This window comes from Asterias amurensis, chromosome 19 (genome assembly GCF_032118995.1).
Source record: "Asterias amurensis chromosome 19, ASM3211899v1".
Taxonomy (NCBI): domain Eukaryota; kingdom Metazoa; phylum Echinodermata; class Asteroidea; order Forcipulatida; family Asteriidae; genus Asterias; species Asterias amurensis.
The window spans coordinates 5,404,410-5,425,451 of record NC_092666.1 but is presented as its reverse complement, the minus strand read 5'-3'; the positions used below and the strand labels follow the sequence as shown (position 1 = coordinate 5,425,451).

The 21,042-nt window shown below is 38.0% G+C and overlaps 1 protein-coding gene across 1 annotated transcript in view; it reads right to left on the bottom strand.

The window, feature by feature from the left end:
- Positions 1 to 21,042, bottom strand: part of LOC139951513 (uncharacterized) — a 357,017-nt gene that overhangs the window by 256,323 nt on the left and 79,652 nt on the right. The window contains exons 21-38 of the mRNA XM_071950443.1: positions 19,824 to 19,919; positions 19,090 to 19,212; positions 17,081 to 17,176; positions 15,590 to 15,709; positions 14,579 to 14,677; positions 13,443 to 13,562; positions 12,838 to 12,954; positions 11,564 to 11,755; positions 10,936 to 11,028; positions 10,366 to 10,461; positions 8,966 to 9,055; positions 7,398 to 7,490; positions 6,154 to 6,246; positions 4,998 to 5,090; positions 3,488 to 3,580; positions 2,308 to 2,415; positions 1,675 to 1,773; positions 321 to 488 (exon numbers count right to left, since the gene is read on the bottom strand). Of these exons, the coding sequence (XP_071806544.1) occupies positions 321 to 488; positions 1,675 to 1,773; positions 2,308 to 2,415; positions 3,488 to 3,580; positions 4,998 to 5,090; positions 6,154 to 6,246; positions 7,398 to 7,490; positions 8,966 to 9,055; positions 10,366 to 10,461; positions 10,936 to 11,028; positions 11,564 to 11,755; positions 12,838 to 12,954; positions 13,443 to 13,562; positions 14,579 to 14,677; positions 15,590 to 15,709; positions 17,081 to 17,176; positions 19,090 to 19,212; positions 19,824 to 19,919 (1,989 nt within the window). The remainder of the gene's footprint in view (positions 1 to 320; positions 489 to 1,674; positions 1,774 to 2,307; positions 2,416 to 3,487; positions 3,581 to 4,997; positions 5,091 to 6,153; positions 6,247 to 7,397; positions 7,491 to 8,965; positions 9,056 to 10,365; positions 10,462 to 10,935; positions 11,029 to 11,563; positions 11,756 to 12,837; positions 12,955 to 13,442; positions 13,563 to 14,578; positions 14,678 to 15,589; positions 15,710 to 17,080; positions 17,177 to 19,089; positions 19,213 to 19,823; positions 19,920 to 21,042) is intronic.

Sequence of the window (21,042 nt, the reverse complement as noted above, 5' to 3'; positions counted from 1 at the left end):
ACTAGCATAAACACTTACTCGGTAACAAGCAATGGAGAGCTGTTGATAGTATGAAAAATTGTGAGAAACGCCTCCCTCTGAAGTAAGATGAGTTTTGAGAAAGGGGTAATTTCTCACTCAAATTATTGAATCTGAGGGAGACTTCAGGCCTGAAGCCTTTATCAGGCATCTGAAAGCACACAAATTTATGCAACAAGGGTGTTTTTGCTTACATTTTTTTCTTGCAACTGTGATGACCAACTGAGCCCTTTCACAGATTTGTTACCTTATCTTGACAATTACAAAGCGTGTCCAGTGCCTTTTAAGTATTTGTGACTAACCATTTTCTACAAGTTCAACTTGTTCGTTACTGGGACTCGGATAGTACCAAAATGGAGAACCGTCAACCTTTGATGAGTTGGTCTCACAAATATAATACACCGTCGTTCCTTCAACGTTCTTGCCTCCCGTCTGGTAGATTCTGATTGGTAGAATCAATGGCTGCAGATCTAAATAGACCAATCAAAACAGAGAATACATAATTACTGAGAAACCAAACCTTTGAATGGTCATAAATACAAAGTGAGAGACCTCACAAACTTCCATCCAAATACTGTCTTAACAAAAGCCAAACTGTGTTTTAACATAACTTTTAATATATTTCATTCAAATCAGTTGATGCAATGATTCAAGTATATTGAAATATAAATAAAAAAGAATGGTACAATTTGTATTCCTGGTCAATCGCGACACTTGTGTCCTTGTGAGCATGGCATAATTACTTCTCTCCTCCCAGGTATACAAATGGGTATCGGCAAGACCTGGGGAGTAACCTGGATAGGCATCCTGTCCACAAGGAATATAAATATTTTCAGTCATTTAAAGGAATTGGGTACTTTTTGTAACACAAAAAACAATGTCCACATATTTAAATTAAACTTACCCTGTTTGAAGATAATGATAGCAGAAAGCGTACCTTAAAATATTAGTTGCTGAAGTGCTGTAGTTTTGAGAAATTAATTTTTTGTCTCATGATAACTGAGTAAAAAAATGTTTTGATGACATTGTTTTACTCATTTCTAAAAAATTACAGCACCTCAGCAAGTGATATGTTTTCAGGGAAGCTTTCTACCATCATTATCTTCAAACTGTGTAAGTTTAATGTAAATCTGTGGACAATGTGTTTTTTGTTGTACAAAATGTACCCAGACCCTTTAACCCTTTAGCACGCACGCAATATTTAACATAATGTCACACGCTCCTCAGTGCGCCATTAAATTCAATCAATTTCAGGCCGTAACAAGAAATAGTCGGAGAACTGTCAGTGTGATTATTTTCTATTTTGTAGAGGCTGAAATTATCTTTTGAATGATTTTCACAGTTGTTTTGTTTGACTCACCAAATTCAAGCTCTCAGGTTGGAAACATAAGAGAGAAAAAAAAAATTGAAAACATTGTTGTCATCTTGAGATCGCGTTCTATCTACGGCTGTTTGCTGCGTTTTAATCACATGTTTATAACTCAAAGTACACCATGTCAAACTGCGCGGGCGCGTGCGGGCAGTATGCGTGGTAATACGCAGGGCGCCTCCGGGCGGTATGCGGGCTAAAAGGTTAATGCCAAGGAAACCGGATATAACCACCAGCCTAATGAGCCATGTTGGCTCAGGACAGACTTTACTACAATTGCTACTTACAGTTATACTGACAGAAGGAGCCATAGTAGTTCTGTGTGCAGTAACATTTAGAACTCAAACATGTTCCTCCGTTCTGACAGTCTGGTATGCAGTCTTGCACTGAATAAGAAAATATCAAAATTAACGTTAGTTACTAAGTAGAATTAACACATATACTTTCTTATTATGACACTCAAACAATGACTGTATCTCTCCAGTTGACATACATGTAACTAGGCTTGGGCGATATTGCTTTATTTAACCAATGTAGTCTGCATTTCGCGGCACAATCTCCACACAGGTAAATTATACAATTGTGTTACTTTTGTGTATGGGTATGTTAAGTGTACATGTATGTGTTAGACCTTCTCTTTTCGATAAGTGGGTTCTTTTACATGCGTTACACAACACATGGGACCAACGGCTTTACGTCCCATCCGAAGGACGAAGCAATGGTTAAGTGTTTTGCTTAAGGACACAAGTGTCATGGCTGGGGATTCGAACCCACACTCTGCTGATCAGAAACACCAGAGTTTGAATTCGGTGCTTTTAACCGCTTGGCCACGACACTTCCACTTCCAGGTACTAAGGCCCTGCATCCCTAAGGTACTAAGTCCTTCCATGTTTAAGGTACTAAGACTCTCTGGTACTTACTTAGTGCCTGAACGGTACATTGTGGTCCAGTGAAGCCTTCGAGACAAACACATCTACCCTCGGAGCAATATCCACCGTTGAAGCAATTGACGTCTTCGCATCCACCAACTAAAACAACCAAAAGATGACAATAAATTAGGAAAGTCTCATTTTCAAATTACATAAAATTACATAAAATAGCACCTGCGGTAACACCAAGGGTGCATCTACTTGCTGGGTAGATAATGTGCTTTTGAGACTTTGTCTTGCTTTATATTCTACTACCACGGAGTAGATTTCTTCGAAATGAGGGAGACTTCTCTACTGCAGACGTCTCGCATCAAATATGTTAGTAAACCAGCATAAATTTGTAGAGAAAAGGAAACTGAAATCGTTTAACATAAACACGAATGTTCCTAAGCTTTTTTATCAAAGTACCATTCAGTCTTTTTAAAGTTTTTGTTGTATCTGTTAGTTTAATACCCCCTCCCAATTTAGTTCTAAGAAACTCCAGGATTGTTGGAGCTGACGTTAAAGGCATGCGGGAGATTATGGAGGATTGCATCAATACTCAAATCAATAAGAGTGCATTCGATTAGCTTCCCCATGTCCGACCGGCAGTGCTCATTTGGGTGAGCCCCTGACAAGAGCTAATTGAACGATCACTCACCCTCTCGTGGTGACATCATGAACCTTGGGCCAGCCCTGGGGGCTGACCCAGGTGAGCCCCTGGAATGACGTCAAAGCTATTCAAACGCACCGAGGGCAGACCAGGGTCGACCCAGGGAAGCTAATCAAACGCACCCTAAGATTATTTGTAACCCCAGCCACCCTCTGCATCCTCAAATTATCCAACATCACTCTGACAGGATCAGACAACTATGTATAAAGACCAACAGATTTAAGGACTCCTTTCTGTCAGTGCAATTAAGCTTGTTAATATAGATAGTCGAGATAACTTTCTGTTTTTTGGGGGGTACTTTTTACATGCTCTCAAAATTTTTATATTACTTCCACCAATTCGGTTACATATCTGTAAATTGTCCTTTTTCTCCTTGTCTATTGTCGCTATGCCTTTCTTGTATGTAATGTAGTCTCCTTTACACAGGGAAGACAAATTTTAAAGTCTTTTATCATGACATAAAATATTTTTAATCTTTAATCTTTAATGGGATTTTATAGATGAAGTAATGCAACTTACATTGGATTTCACAGTATGGTCCGATGAAACCATAAAGACACTGGCAGATACCGTCGACACATACACCATTGTTTTGACATAACAGCAGACACTCTAGAAAAAATTAGAAAATAGAATAAGCTGTTGCAAACTGCTTACCAACCAAAAGGACCTATGGCATAAATGCAAAAAAAAAATAGATAATGGCCTGACGTTTCAACCCTAGCAGAGTCTTTCTCAAAGACCTTGAAAAAGACTCTGCAAGGGTTGAAACGTCAGGCCATTAACTATTTTTTTACACTTGGGAAAAATAAATCACAAAAACACAAATTTGTTTATAGACAATAAAGACATGGCCATCTCTGTCAAGTTCCTTGACTACATAGTATATCAACAGTTCAAGTTGCAAGTCAGTAAAAAGGGAACAGATCAGCCTTGTCCAAAGTAGCTAAGCATACGTAGCAAAATTACCTTTACCAGAATAAGGTTACCAGCCAAACCACCAAGTCACAAGTACAATTTGTGTCTGGTATCCTGCTCATTTGTGCTCAACAGAAAATTGTTTAGCAACATTTTTTGCTTAAGTAGCTCTATGAAATCGGCCCTGTTTGGTTTACGTTGAACCAAACACAAGATGACTGTACCAATATAGAGCAAGTTGGAGTGCGCACCATGGTTAACTAAATGTTGACCATTTGCACTCAAACCCAGGCTGGTTCGACCATTGGTTGACTACTGTGGTCGACCATTTGGAACCAGTCTCGAGCCCATGGTTTCTTCACTGGTCCCTACAGCATGTTCTCTTCTAACATGTGTAAAGCACAGAGAGGTACCAGTGGCACTATAGCAAAAAGGCGGGAGGTTGACTAGACTTCCAAATGAGTAGTTCAAGTGAGTGCGTCACTGCGCATGTACAGAGCTGGTCAGTAGTCAACCACGGGTCGACTAAGGTGCCCACTCGAACTTGCTCATAATATTAGTCAAGCCACTTTGTTACTACATCGTGAAATGATCTGGAAATGCTTTATACATGTACTATCAAAAGCTGCTTTACTTCTAACCAAGTAAGCCTAAGTTTTTATTACCATTAATTTTAAAGGCAGTGGACACTATTGGTAATTACTCAAAATAATTATTAGCATAAAACCTTACTCGGTAACGAGTAATGGAGAGCTGTTGATAGTATAAAACATTGTGAGAAACGGCTCCCTCTGAAGTACAATAACGTAGTTTTCGAGAAAGAAATAATTTTCCACGAATTTGATTTCGAGACCTAAGAATTAGATTTTGAGGTCTCGAAATCAAGCATCTGAAAGCACACAGCATCGTGTGACAAGGGTGTTTTTTTCTTTCATTATTATCTCCCAACTTCGACGACCGATTGAGCTCAAATTTTCACAGGTTAGTTATTTTATGCATACGTTGAGATACACCAAGTGAGAAGACTGGTCTTTGACAATTACCAATAGTGTCCAGTGTCTATAAGAGTGATTACCAAATGTAGATGTTCCTTGTTTAAGAACTACTTTACCTCTTGTTTCACACAGATCACCAGAAAAGCCCTTGATGCAGTTACAGACACCATTTTCACAAGTCCCACCATTGACACATCTTGGGCTGCACACTAGAGGAACAAACACACAAGGCAATGAACAATAAGAAAACCCTCAGAAAAACATCTCGGAAAACTGACGTTGTCCATACAGCTCAAATGGCAGCCTGCTATAATGGACCCTTCCCATGAAATATGCTAATTACATTCACGCATGCGTACAGACCCTGTTGGTTGGCAAACGCCATAGAGTTGTGCATTAAGCAGACGCGCAATCGTGTCTGCGTCACGCACCCATTAGCCGTGTACAAAACAGCGCGTTGTTCCCTCATTTTGCCAACCGAAACGTTAGTGCGCACACGCTATGTGCAATTTACATATTTCATGGGAAGGGTCTATTGTCTCAAAGCAGAGACACGTGTACGCACAGAAAACAAAACAAGACCCAATGGGAGACTTTCAGGCTGCTTGGTGGCAGCAGACTTACCAGGTAAAATCCATTGTTCTTGGTAATGTGCACATGCTCAGAACTTTGAAACAATGGAAATTTACCTGGTAAGTTTGCTTGCACCAAGCGCCTCAAAGTCTTCCATTTCATGTCTGTGCTTATATCGCCGAATTCTGCACTTACGATCACCATTCTCCGCTTGACGGCGAGGGCTTTTAAAAGCTATAGTTCCCTTCTAACCTGTGAAGTACGCTTGAAGTATAGAATTCCCTGCTTTCGCATGCGCCTATTCTTTGCTTACGGTAAGCAGAGCCATGAATGTGAGCCCTGACTGCATTCTCAGATGATCAAACTAATTACATGTACAAGAAAGAGTGTTTTTTTTTATATATATTACCTTCAAGTTGACAATATAGAATTCCCTGCTTTCGCAAGCGCCGATTCTTTACTTACGGTAAGCAGAGCCATGAACATGGGCCCTGACTGCATTCTCAGATGATCAAACTAATTACAAGAAAGAGTGTTTTTTTTATATATTACCTTCAAGTTGACAATATAGAATTCCCTGCTTTCGCAAGCGCCGATTCTTTGCTTACGGTAAGCAGAGCCGTGAATGTGGGCCCTGACTGCATTCTCAGATGATCAAACTAACTACAAGAAAGAGTGTTTTTTTAATATATATATTACCTTCAAGTTGACAATATTCTCCTTCATAGTTTGGAGTACAACGACACCTTCCAAAGTTACACACTCCTCCGTTCAAACAAGGTTGTTCACAATCTAGTTAGAAATCAATGCAAAATAACAAGTCATTAATGTAGGATTTGAGGCATTGCATGGTGAGGTATCAATATACATGTATTATTTGGTTTGCGGTAACACCATCTGTGTATCTTCTTGCCAGGTAGAGTTTGTTCTTAGAGAACCCTCTTTCTTTATTCTACTATCGCGGAGTAGATGCTTGGGGGTTCGGGAGACTTCTCAGTTCTGAAAAGAACTGTCCTGCTTTTTAACTATTACCCGGGCGGATGGTATAGAAAAAAAGGTTGGGACTACTACTTTAGCGTATAGGATCCTGGTAACTGTACTACCGCGGAGTCAGATCTTAAATTGGTCTCAACGTTTCGACTAGCTTGCTCTAGTCATCGTCAGGTCATTAATGCTTACTGAAAGTACATTATAGTGCTTACGTTAACAAAATTCTTTATTTTTTTGTTAAAATTTCAAGTTCATCAAGGCCCAGTTTCATAAAGTGTGTTAGCATAAAAAAAATACAGAAAAATCTTGCTTTGCAGAAACTCATTACCACCCAAAATTGACATTGTTGCAACTGGTGCCCCACTCATTTTTTGCTTAGCAAGGAAATTTACGTTTCAGTTTTAGATGTGCAAAGAAAAACCCAGAAAATTATTCCACGGGAAAACCAACGCAGTCAGGTAGGGACTGAAATTCCGATCCATGTAGTGCCCTCGATGTGATTCCAACCAGGGTCCTAGAGTTGGAAGGTGAGGAGAGTTACCGCCAACTCGACTGCCGAAATTTCAAATCATCTGAATATTTGTAATTGGCAAGCTTTTATCTTTAAGATTTGCAGTCAGGTAGGGACCGAAAACCCAATCGAGACAGGCCCCCCAGTAGGATTCGAACCGAGGTCCTAGAGGTGGAAGGTGAGGAAGAATATAACCTCGCCAACCCTACCACCCAAAATCTTGTAAAATCTTGCTATTCCTATCAGGATGAGTGGCTAGACTATAGACCTTTATCATGGTGCGGCCATCTTGGTTTTTCTCCCATTCATATCAATGTAACCAAACCGAGGCTGGAAGAAAAAAATAGTCTGGTTCCTTTTTGTACATAGCATCCATTACTGTTATTGGATAAAGGGAACACGACCATGATAGTGTAGTGGGGACATGATAAAGGTCAATTACCTCTGTTTTCACAGTAGTCTCCAATGAATCCAACGGGGCAGACACACGTTCCGTTCATACAGGTACCTCCGTTCTGACAAGGAACACGGCACTCTAAAATAACAATGAAAAGGAGGAACATCAAATCAACATTGCAAAGTCTGAAATGAGGAAGGCAGTGGTAGCACAAAGACCAAATACATAAAGAAACTGCATGAGTTTTCGTAGCAACTACTTCATCAGATGCATTGAATCCAGGGATTAGACTACAGGACTTGCAATCACAAGGTTGTGTAGGTAAGAATCCCAAAGGTCACTTCTAATTTCACGATGACTAGAATAAGTATTGTCATCTAGTTACTGGATCATAATTTCTTAGTTTGTGCAATTCATAATCATAGAATGATTACAATGTTTGTATGAGAGAGATTGGCTGTTGCCGGCTTGGTGTTGATATCCCCCTGAGTTTGCCAAGTTCCCTTGATGGGAAGATCAATTAAACAAACAAACAAACAAACAAAAAAACAAACAAACAAACAAACAAAGGGGACAAGCCCAGTACATGCAAGACAGTAAAGGTGGACTGTACTTTTACGGAAGAAGAAGAGGAAGAAGAAGAAGAAGAAGAAGAAGAAGAAGAAGAAGGGTGAATGAATCCCACAACAAAAGGTGAAGTCAGTGACTAGACGTCTAAAAGCAAGAACCCAAACTGAAACCTAGATAAATCAAAGTAAATCTCAACGGATGTTAATCTTGCATCAAGGATAAAGAATATTCTTTACTTTTGCCCCTACACCAACATGTGTAAAGCATTGTACACTCATTTCCTTTCATTTAATAATTCTGGTTGTGAAGCCAAAGACTCTCAGAAAACTGAACTTAAAACCCAATAAAGAGAAGGCAAGGAAGGAAGTTCCAGTTTTAGATGTGGGAGAAAACCACACTCCAGGGGAAACCCACGCAGTCAGGTAGGGACTGAAAACCCCACCCACATAGTGCCCCCGGTGGGATTCGAACTGGGGTCCCAGAGGTGAAAGTGCTGAAGAATGTAATATGATTCAGACATTTAAAGGCACTGTACACTATTGATAATTGTCAAAGACCAGTGTTCTCACTTGGTGTACATGTATCCCATCATAAGTATAAAAAAAACAAGCCTGTGAAAATTTGTGCTCAATCGGTCATCGAGAAAATGCTGAAAGAAAAAACACCCCTGTAGGACGAATTTCAGATAGGAATAAAAGACTTCTAGCTAGAAGTCTTTTATTATTTTAGTGAGAAACTACCCCTTTCTCAAAAACTTCATGGGGAGTCGTTTCCCACAATGTTTTATACTACACTGCTAAAAATGGTATTCTTGAAACAAGAAAAACATCTTATTTTGAGAATATATTTCTTGTGTCACTCCCTAGAAAAATTTTCTTGGGAGTGACACAAGAAAAAATTTCTCAAAATAAGATGTTTTTCTTATTTCAAGAATACCATTTTTAGCAGTGTATCAACAGCCCTGCAATGCTCGTTACCAAGTCAGTTTTTAGGTTAATATTTGTACCTTCCCTTTAACAGAGATATGTTGACTATTCTCTTACCTCTTTCATTGCAATCCTCTCCTATGAATCCTCTGTTACATCTGCAGACACCGTTATCACAGGCTCCATTCACACACGTTGGTCGACATACTACAAATACCAATCAATCACATTTATACATTACTCATATTCAATTTTAATAACATTTGCTGTCATAAACAAAGTGATATAATACAAGGTTTTAATGAACAAAATACAAAAAGTTAATTGGTTTGAACAGTCTCCCTTATCCACCAATAGACCTTAACCACGCTGTCACAATCTTGGTAATGTTCCCTGTTTCTAGAACAGTAATGAATGCTAACATTCAATGCACAAACATGGCACCAGACTACTATTTCGTCCCGCCTCAGTTTGGTTACAATGAGTTGGAATGGAGTAAAATCAAGATGGCCACACCGTGAAAAAGGTCTATTGTTTCTATATTCACAGAAAAAAAAATTCTGGGGGGGGGGGGAATTCTGACTTATTCATGTTGGCTACCGACTGTAGAAATATTTGGGAGGGGTAAGCGTTTGAGGTTGTTAAGAAAATTGCATCGCACACTTTACCAGTTAACATTTGACAGACTCAAATTTGGAGGAAAAATCTATAAGACTGCAGGGTTTGTAGCTCAAAACTTTTACTGGACTAGATAATTTGTTACAAGACCAGGGCCCAATTTCATGGCTCTGCTTACCGTAAGCACAGAATCGGCGCTTACGGAAGCAGGGAATTCTGTGCTTACGGCAAGGGTATTTCACGGGTAGGCGGTGAATTTTGGCTTCTGCGCATGCCTACTTCCTGTTACTAGACATTCTACGCTTACAAGGCTAGCGTAGAATTTCGGCGCTTGCAGAATTCGGGGGTAAACAGAGCCATGAAATTGGGCCATGACTCACAATGAAAAGAACACTATCTACGCAGATAGTACACCATGGGATGATCGCTAGAATGGTTCAAAACCGTACATTTGTAGCCCCCACTTTTGGACCATGCAATTGGATCGGTCGAGTTGGTCTTTGAAATGCGTTCGCAACCATTTGTTACAAAATGCATACGGTTAGAAAGATATTTAGAGGTAAAATACAATGATCCACACAAATTTGCCTCGAAATTGCATGGTTTTCCTTTTTACTTTGCAAACTAACACGGTCAGCCATTTATGGGAGTCAGAAATTTGACTCCCATAAATGGCTGACTGTGTAAGTCAACAAGGTAAAAGGAAAACCGTGCAATTTCGAGTGATACTTGTGAGGATCATTATATTCTACTTTTAAATATCTTTCTAACTATATGCATTGTATAACAAACGGTTACAAATGCATTTCAAAGACCAACTCGACCAATCCAAGGCAACGTGTTCCTTTAAAATCAGAAATTTGACTCCCATAAGCCCTGATTGAAATTCATGTACTTGCCTTTGATCTGACAGTAGTCACCAAGGAATCCGTCCTCACAGTAGCATACTCCATCATTACCACATGTTCCATTGTTTAAGCAATCTCGCTTACACGCTACAATACAGAATAAACAGAAATCATTATCATATTGCCAGAGCCATGAACATAGCCTTTGATTACTATAGTCTTTGAAGCATTTTTATACTTTTTGTACGTCAAGTTTTTGGCCACGACATTAATCCCTACTCACTGTGAATGAAGGTATATTATGTAATTTACCTGTAGAAGTTACAGCTTCATTAGTCGTCAAGTTTTTTAGAGAAATAAGGCGAAATTCCTAGAGCAATGCTCTCAGAAAAGCTGCGTAATCCTTTGTACATGCTGAAATAATTTACGTGAAATTGTTTTACTCCTTTCTCAAAATCTTTAGCACCTCAGCTAGTAATATTTTTCTACCATCATTAGCGTCAAACCGTGTAAGTTTAATGTAATTCTGTGGACATTTTTGCTTTGTGTCAAACAAAAAGTACCCAAGCCTTTTAAGGCTTACTATGAAGGCTTGTCCCATGAATCAATTTAAAAGCTTACCTTTGTATTGGCAATAGTAGCCAGTGTGTGTATCTGGACATAGGCAAGCACCTTCACTGCATATACCAAGATTCTGACAAGATGGTCTGCAAACTGCACGTAAAACATCAAAACATCAATAAGGTACATGTAATTCATTCATTCATTCATTAACAAAATTTACAAAACTAAAAACAAAACAATGGGAGACCTTTGAACGCTAGGTGGCAGCAGATGTACATGTACCAGGTAAATTTCCATTGTTTACGTAGTTCTGAGCTTGCGCACATTACAAAGAGCAATTGATTTCTTTCTATGTGTATATTTAGAGCAAAATAAGTTATAAAGGCAGAGTTTGTCCTGAACTTTTCAGTGACTAGACACAGGAATAGTGTCCTCTATTAGCTAATAATAAAAACCACCACAGTTCAAAAGGGACTTCACAAATGCAAAACCACAAACAAAACAAAGCTTTAATACTGCAAAGACGTAGTAACTTTAAACATTCAACATTCAACTTTCAACTTTCAACTTTCAACTCTCAACTCTCAACTCTCAACTCTCAACTCTCAACTCTCAACTCTCAACTCTCAACTCTCAACTCTCAACTCTCAACCCTTTAACTTTCAACTTTCCACTTTCAACTTACCTTGAGTCTGGCAAAACTCTCCACTGAAATCTTCCGTACATTGGCAGATACCCCGTATACATATCCCACCGTTAGCGCATGGTTGATCACATCGTTTAGGGAGACTACAATCTGCACCGATATACCCGATGGTACATTCACAATCTCCGCCTTGGCAAACACCAAACTGGCATGGTGGAATACACGGCAAATCTGATGAAAAAAAATACAAAAGATTAACTATTATCAGTATTTTGTTTAAATAGATGTTAATTTGCATTGGGGGAAAAGAATATAATTTTTGGTGTTACCCTTACACTGATGTTTGTAAAGCACTGTATACTTAATACTTTCCAGAATTCTGTAAATATATATATTTTTTTTTAAAGGCATATTACTCTCTGGTGGGATACAAACCCACAAATTGCCTCTGGCTACCAAGAAATCTCGGTGGTCTAGTTGGTAAGACACTGTTCTAGAACTGTAAAGGTCGTGGGTTCGAATCCCAACTGAGTAATATGCTTTTGATTTTTTTTTCTTCACATAACTCAGGAAAGTACTGAGTAATCAGAGCTTATTTAAATCTGAATTAAAAAAATTAAAATAAAAAATAATTATTAATATTCTGTTGCAGGCCTTGAATTAACCCACGGCACCCACAGCAATTGCCATGATGCCCTGTGCTTTTGCTGTGGTGCCCTCTAGAAAATTCCCATACAAATTTTAAAATTTCCTTACAGAAGTGCCCCTTAACAGTTGCTTGTCCCCTTCAAGAACAAAATTCCAGAAATGCTGTTGCAATTAGTAAATAAATGTGGTTCAGGCACGATATTTGGTTCTTGGAAAAAGGCTAGGAACATCTAACGAGATACAATGTCTGGCTTGTACGTATACACACACACACACACCCCTACAGATCTGGTATTTGGGGTCCTGCTATTTCATGAGGGCGCGTGTGATAATATCCCGGCCCATATCACACACTGCTAAATGTGATTTCATTTTCACTACCTTATGGAGACCACGAACAAAACAGCCAAGGGAAAATAAAAGGACTCCATAGTGAAATTCTAAAGGCCTGGGTGCTCCACAAGAAATTTTGTGTACAAAGTCTATGGGGGCTCTTAACAGGTAAAAAGGACAGATCAAAGATGTCTCCACAGGGGTGTAAAAAAAGGGAATGTGTGTTGTTCTAAAACTCTGTGTATTGCAAAGTTTCAAATCCTACTTATTAAAAGTTATCTTCTTCCACACTAACAACTAAAAGTAGAATCTTTAAGGACTATTATATTTACCGAGACATGATCGTCGATCAGGAGCGAGTCTCTTTCCTTCAGGGCACAGACATTGGTAGCTGCCTGGGATGTTTTCACAATCATACTCGCAGTTTGCAAGTGGACATTCATTCTTATCTGAAATCAAAAAACGATCATCATATTTGATTTTTCACGTAAAAACATTTGGTTAGAAGCCTACATGTACAGCAGCTTTTGATAGTACAAAAGCATTTTGAGAAACGTTCCACTTTGAAGTAATATGGTTATGTGAAAAGATTTATATGTTTATTTGTTGCCCTAAAATTTTATTCTGAAATGCTTTTCAGATTGTGTAATCCTTCCTATTAGGGATAACTCTCCACGGGCAGACATATTTTCATAAATTTGTTAAATGTGTTTTTTATAAATGTTATTGTTTTCTGTGGTAATGTATGTTAGTATAACTTGTGCAACTTTTACATTTTAATATTTTATGTGTTGTTGTACAATTGGATTTTAAGTTTCATGTAGTTTTTATACTTGACGCATAAACAATTAAATTAAATTCAATTCAACTCAATTCAATCGCTTTGGATTTTAGGCGATATCTTGATGAGAACTTGAGAACTTCTTATCTTTCTTACCTACACATCGTCTGTCATCATTAGCTAGCATAAAACCAGGAGGACACAAACATTCAAATCCACCGTAGTAATTATTGCACTGGAAGCCGCAACGGGTTGCATTCTCACACTCATCAATATCTGGGAATAATAGAAAATTAATTTACATGTACAAATCTCATATTAGAAACTATCCACCATCTAGGCCCAATTTCATAGAGCTGCTTACGCAGAAAAAAAAACTGCTTAAATAATCCCTGCTTAGCAATATTAAGCAGGATGCCGTTCACAAATTGTACATGTGACATGGAGTTTTGGCTGGTAACATTGTTTTAGTTAGCACAGTTTTGTTTTTCTTAGCTTATTTTGAATTTGAGCCCTGGCTTCAAGAATGCACTGAGGGTTTCACCGAGTACATGTAGGTAATCTTGCTGGCCAGTTTTTATTTGCACCATGTATATATTGCACCTGCTTTGGCTTACAGTCTTATGGTTTCACGCGTGCGCCCAGCCGCAGTGCGGTAATCTTCAATTATTGAAGCAGCACTTGAAAGGAAGAAGAAGAAGTAGTACCAATCAACCTCCATAGTGTGCCAGCATAGGGCACCAGGGCACAATTTCATAAAGCTTTTCAGCGGAAAATTCTGTTAAGCTCACCAAATTTCTTGGCTAAGCAAGAAATAAATGATCTGGGTACCATTGCGGCAGTGGTACTTGTATGGTGTTCTGGCATCAGGGCCAAATTTAATAAATCTGCTAAGCAGAAAATTCTGCTCAGCAAATTTTTCGGCTAAGCAAAAAAAGATTGGGGTACCAGTCGCAGCAATTATAACTGTATGATATTCAGGTCGGTAACAAATTTTTTGCGAATCAACTTTTTGTTGTGCTTAGCAAGATTTTGTGCTCACATGCTTAATAAATCTGGGGTCGATTTCACAAAGAGTTAGGACTAGTCCTAGCTTAGGACTAGTCCTAAGAGTTATAAGAAACGTTCAGCTACATGTAGTCCTAAGTTAGGACTAGTAACTCTTCCTAAAACGAGATAAGACTAGTCCTAACTCTTTGTGAAATCCACACCTGGACCACTTGGGCTAATTAGACTAGGTTATGTCTGCTTGTACTAATAAATGAACCTGGAACCTTGACTCTTGTACTCACCAATGATACAGTTGTCTCCAGTAAACCCTTGAGGGCAGAGGCAGGTACCAGACTTACAAGTTCCTCCATTTAGACACTCTGGAAGGCACGCTGATGAGCCTACAAAACAATTAATATTCATAACAATATGAATTATTCATATCCTGACTGGAAGGCATTCAAACGACCCTACAAAACAATTAATATTCATAACAATATGAATTATTCATATCCTGACTGGAAGGCATTCAAACGACCCTACAAAATAATTAGTATTCATAGCATGATGAATTATTCATATCCTGATGTGAAGGCAATCCAACAACCAACCTGAAGATAAAATATCCATCATTTCATGAATAATTCATACCCTGATCAAAAGATTACACCAATCAGCAGTCTAGAAAGGAGTCACAAGACCTTAGTATTTATGAGTTACAATGTACTCAACACAATTTATTTTAATAACCTAGGAATTGCCTGAGGAACCCAAATGCTGCCAAGTTGACCATTTCGAAAAACAACAATGAACAAGGATTTGGTCATAACCAATTTACATGACTTGGTATTTTTACTGCTTTAAACATTTCTACAATAAAGCTTTAAAGGGAGTGTTCATTTGTACATGTACACATTTGGCAATTACTCAAATTAATAACAGTAACAAATTTACCTGGTAAAGAGCACTGGAGAGCTGTTGATACTATAAAACGACACCCTTTGAAAAGGTATTTTCCAACCAAAGAATTGAATCTCAAAAAGGCTTCAGACATGAAGCTTTTCTCTGGCATCTGAAAGCCATCAATTTTATGCAATGAGGGAGGTTTTCTTGTCATTATTTTCTCACAACTTCGATGACCAATTGAGTAAAAATTTCACAGGTTTGTCATTATATGCATATGTTTGGATACACCAAATAAGAATACTGGTCTTTGACAATTACCAAAATTAAACCCTGCCTTTAAAAAAAAAACATTCCTGAGCATATAAACAAAAATAGTCAAGGCAAGAAAATTTCACATAAATCCTTACCTTCACATGTTCGTTGATCATCACCCAGCATAGTCCCATCCGGACATACACATTCATAACTACCATATCGATTAAGACATTGATATGAACATGGGTTGTTCTGTTTGCATTCGTTGATATCTAGTAGGAAGAAAAGTATTAAGTTTTAGGTTAAACAGAATGTTCAAAGGGTAAAAGGTTGTCTCAAATGCATTTTATTAAACCTAAAGGAATAAAATATCTCTAAAATGCCCCTGTATTTAATTCTTCAGACAATACCAAAATTATAAAAACATGCAGAGGCCGTCCAGGGAAAGGAAAAAGTTACAAAAACGTCATCAAAAAAGATGTGCCGTCCCAGACCTTTCTCATAAAAAGGGTAAACATTTCTACACTATACGTAACACAGAAATCTAAAATTGCAGTTCCAAATACTGTACTTCCCAATATCAGATGAAATTGTTGATATTTATCTCATAAAAATCAAATGTTAGGTTTGTCCGTTTAACATCTGCAGTATAAACAAGGAACACAAACAAATCACAACAAATCAGCCATCATACAGGATATGGGTTCGAGTCCCGGCTGTGGCGCTTGTGTCCCTTTTTTTATTTTTTTAATGTTTTTTTTATAAATATTATATATATTTTTTATTTGTTGATTTTACATTAATTTGAATAAAGAATATAATTTGTTTCTACCTGCACACCAATCTGTATTAAGCACTGTATACTCGGTGCTTTCTGGAGTTCTGTGGGGAAAACCCGGCTGTGGCGCTTGTGTCCCTGGGCAAGATATTTTACATAGTTGCTTTGTTCTTTCGGATGGGACATTAAGCCATATGTCCCGTGAACTAGGAACCTCCCCCCCCCCCCCCCAAAGAAAGAAAAAAAAAAAAAAAAAAAACTATCATGGAAGGGAAGGGGTTAACCCTGGTGTTTCTGGTTCACATAGCAAGCATCCTAGTTTACAGGTTTCCTCGGGCTTGCGAGCTACAGTGATTAAGTTCACTTATGAGGCATCTGTAGCTTTATTACCAGAAATATATTGGTGGTCTAGTGGTAAGACATCTCTAGCAATGCAAAGGCCCTGGGTTCGAAACCATCCCAAACAATATCCCTATCGACCCAATTCACCTGACGTCATCATCAACCCGCCATACTGGTGGGCAATGTCACTCTGTTTGTTTTTTTAGTAAAGTGCGCATTTTAGGTGACGCAACTGTTACACGTAAACCTTGTGCCCACCATTATGGTGAGCGTACATGTAGCACAGTGCATGCACGGGGTCAAAAGGTTTTTCCCCACAGAACTCCAGAAAGCACTGAGTATACAGTGCTTAATACAGATTGGTGTGCAGGTAGAAACAAATTATATTCTTTATTCAAATTAATGTAAAATCAACAAATAAAAAATATATATAATATTTATAAAAAAAACATAAAAAAATAAAAAAAGGGGGAAAAAAATTTAAAATTAAAAATGTAATAAATATATTAAACGTGTGTTTTACCTTGTAGACATGTAGGTCCAGTGAATCCTTCAGGACATACACATCGTCTATTGACGCAGGTTCCATTGTTATTACATGGTGGGTTACAAGTCACACCTAATCAGATGAGAAACCCAGGGTCAAGTAAATCATTGGATAAAACCACAAACCTTTTCACTTACATCAACAAAATCATTTAAGTGAAGACATAGCTTAAAGGCAGTGGACACTATTGGTAAATACTCAAAATAATTATTAGCATAAAACCTTACTTGGTAATGAGCAATGGAGAGTTGTTGATAGTATAAAACATTGTGAGAAACAGCTCCCTCTGAAGTAATGTAGTTTTTCAGAAAATTGTAATTTCTCACTAAAATATTAAAAGACTTCAGGCCTGAAGCCTTTTATTACGCATCTGAAAGCTAATCTGTGCAATAAGGGTGTTTTACAATCTTTCATTGTTCTCATGCAACTTTGATGACCAATTGAGTCCAAATTTCCACAGGTTTGTTATTTTATATGCATAATGTCGGGAGTACACCATGTGAGAACACTGGTCTTTGGCAATTAGATAGATTTTGAGAAAGTAGCATAGATTTTGAGAAAGAGGTAATTTCTCACTAAAACAATAAAAGACCTCAGCTAGAAGTAGAAGTCTTTTATTCCTATCTGAAAGCACACAAATTCGTCCAAGCAAGGGTGTTTTTTCTTTCATCATTTTCTCGCAACTTCGCTGACCGATTTTATGCTGATGATGGGATACACCAAGTGAGAACACTGGTCTTTGGCAATTACCAAGCGTGTACAGTACCTTTAACTATTTTGGGATTTATACCATCTGTCCTTTTTGTTGGTACAAGTAAGTTGTTTGCAACAGCTTATTCCATTTTCACATCTTCTAAAGATAGTACATTCAAATCTTAAGGGAGAGGTGAAATGCACTGGAGTCTAGCCAAGGTGTATGGTTAAGGGTCTTGGTTGTGGGACATGTGTCATTTGAGCAAGACACTTAACCATAATTGCTTCATCCTCTGTATGGGATGTACATGTAAAGCTGGAGGTCTTTTGTGTTATGCACCTTAAAGAACCCGCTCATTTATTGTTCAGAGAAGCAGATTGCCATGTTTTTTTAAATATCACCATAGTAATTTGTAATGTGATATCACATTTCATAGAGCTGCTTAAAGGAACACGTTGCCTTGGATCAGTCGAGTTGGTCTTTGCAAAGCGATTGTAACCGTTTGTTATAAAATGGATATGATTAGAACGATATTTTTACAGTAGAATATAATGATCCACACAAGTATCACTCGAAATTGCATGGTTTTCCTTTTACCTCGTCGACAAACACGGTCGGCCAGTTATGGGAGTCAAATTGTTATAAATGGCCGACCGCGTTAGTTCGCACAGTAAAAGGAAAACCACGCAATTTCGCGGCAAATGTGTGTGGACCTTTGTATTCTACTTCTTAAACATCTTTCTAACCATATGCATTTTATAACAAACGGTTATAAACGCTTTTCAAAGACCAACTCGACCGTTCCAATGCAACGTGTTCCTTTTAAAAGTAGACAAAAAATGCTTAAGATTTTCTGATAGGTAAAAAACAAGCAGGATACCAGCCACAAATTGTACATGTGGCATGATATTTTGGCTGGTAACCTTATTCTGATAAGCATAATTTTGTTGTGCTGAGCTACTGTTTACACTTAAGCAGCTCGATGAAATTTGGCCCTGGGTTGTTTTTACAAAGAACTTTGGACTAGTCTTAACGTAGGACTAGTCCTAGGAGATAAAAACTTAAGGCTAGTCCTAAGTTAGGACGAGTAAATCATGCTAACTCCAGATAAGACTAGTCTTAACTCTTTGTGAAATCCACCCCTGGTCCTGTATTCGCTTGTTCACTTTAAAAGGAAATTAAATGATTTCCGACTTTATTTATACAGTCTAAGCCCATAGGCAAATCCTAAATAAGCCGTCGTGAAATACTCTTTTTAAGTTTGCAACAATACATTGTCTAGAAGTCCTACCTGAACAAGAATGGCCATCTGGGTTGAGTGTCGCTCCCCGTGGACAGAAACACAAGTAGCTTCCATATGTGTTACGACATATATACTCACAGTTCCCATTGTTGAGTGCGCATTCATTTATATCTGTAACAAACAGTCAAAATTTAAAGGGTCTATGTAACTTTTGTAGGACAAAAACACAATATCCACAGATTAACACTAAACTTACACAGTTTGAAGATAATGATAGTAGAAATCTTCCCTGAAAATATTACGTGCTGAGGTGCTGTAGTTTTGGGGAAATGAGTAAAACAATGTCATTTACAAACGTATTTTTATGACATTTTTTTACTCATTTCTCAAACACTACAGCACCTCAGTAAGTAATATTTGAAGGGAAGCTTTCCACTATCATTATCTTCAAACCCTGTAAGTTTAATGTAAATTTATGAACATTTTGAAAAAGTACCCAAATCCATTCAGGAACATTACAGAATTGGTAAGAAGAAGAAAAAAACGTCTCAGATCACAGATTAATGTAAAACTGACCAGTCTAATGATGATGATATTAGAAAACATCCCTTGAAATATTTCTGTCTGAAATGTCATCTTTGAAGAGAAATAAATAAAACTAATTTCCCATTTAGAGTTTCTCGCCCAGTGAGCGTTTTATTCATGTTGTTTTTTTTTTATTTATTTTTATTTCATGCAAAATTTGTAATCGGTTTTTCACCTTAATATAAAATAAAGTTTACCTTTTTGGCAGTTGGCACCACTGAAGCCTTCTGGGCATTGACAAACCTTGTTGACACACGTCGCACCGTTCATACATGGAGGGAAACAACCAATCTCTGTAAACAACAACAACACAAGACCCAAGTTAGTCTAGCAGATAAGTGAAAATTGTGTACACTTTGTGATCAAAGCATGAAACTTGGCACACATGTACTTTATACCAAAACATGATATAGTAGTGCCATCTCTGATTTGGCCTTTGGTGGCATTTTTTGGGCTTCGCGGCCATTTTAACTGGCAACCAAATAATTCTGGAAAGGTAAGAGGCCTAGAGTTTATTTATTTCTTCTTTACCCTGGGGAGACCTCTCAGCGAAACACTTTTTTTCAGAGGTGCCCATCAGCTACAAACAAACTGATCAAGATCAACAACAAAAATACCTATTCCAGTGGCTTTGGTATTTGTTTGCAGAGTCTAACAGTTTTGCATTTTTTGTCCACATGCCTCATGCTTTTATGAACAAATTTTATGAGTGTAATTTTAAACAGGTAAACCTAACCTACATTTAGCATACAGCATAACCCTTTTAGCATCGCTAAACCAGATATGCTCAAATAGGCATTCTGCTGACTTACCATTACCACAAAAATTCTGACAAAGATGTTCTAGTCATTGTGAAATCAGCGACTAGCTTGGGGGATTCAAACCCACAACCTCGTACTAACTTACCATTACATGATTCCCCATCAGCATTGACTGTGTATCCACCTCGACACAGACATTGGAAACTACCGTAGGTGTTCTGACAATGATGTTCAAGTCAATGTGAAACCAGTGGCTAGCTTGGGGGATTCGAACCCACAACCTCGTACTAACTTACCATTACATGATTCCCCATCAGCATTGACTGTGTATCCACCTCGACACAGACATTGGAAACTTCCGTAGGTGTTCTGACAATGGTGTTCAAGTCAATGTGAAACCAGTGGCTAGCTTGGGGGGGATTCAAAACCCACAACCTCGTACTAACTTACCATTACATGATTCCCCATCAGCATTGACTGTGTAGCCACCTCGACACAGACATTGGAAACTTCCGTAGGTGTTCTGACAATGATGGTCAAGTCATTGTGAAATCAAAATCTAAAAAACATGATCATATTACACCTATATTGCAGGAACTTCACTGGCTACCCATTCGACAACGAATTCAATTCAAAATTCTACTTATTGCATTTA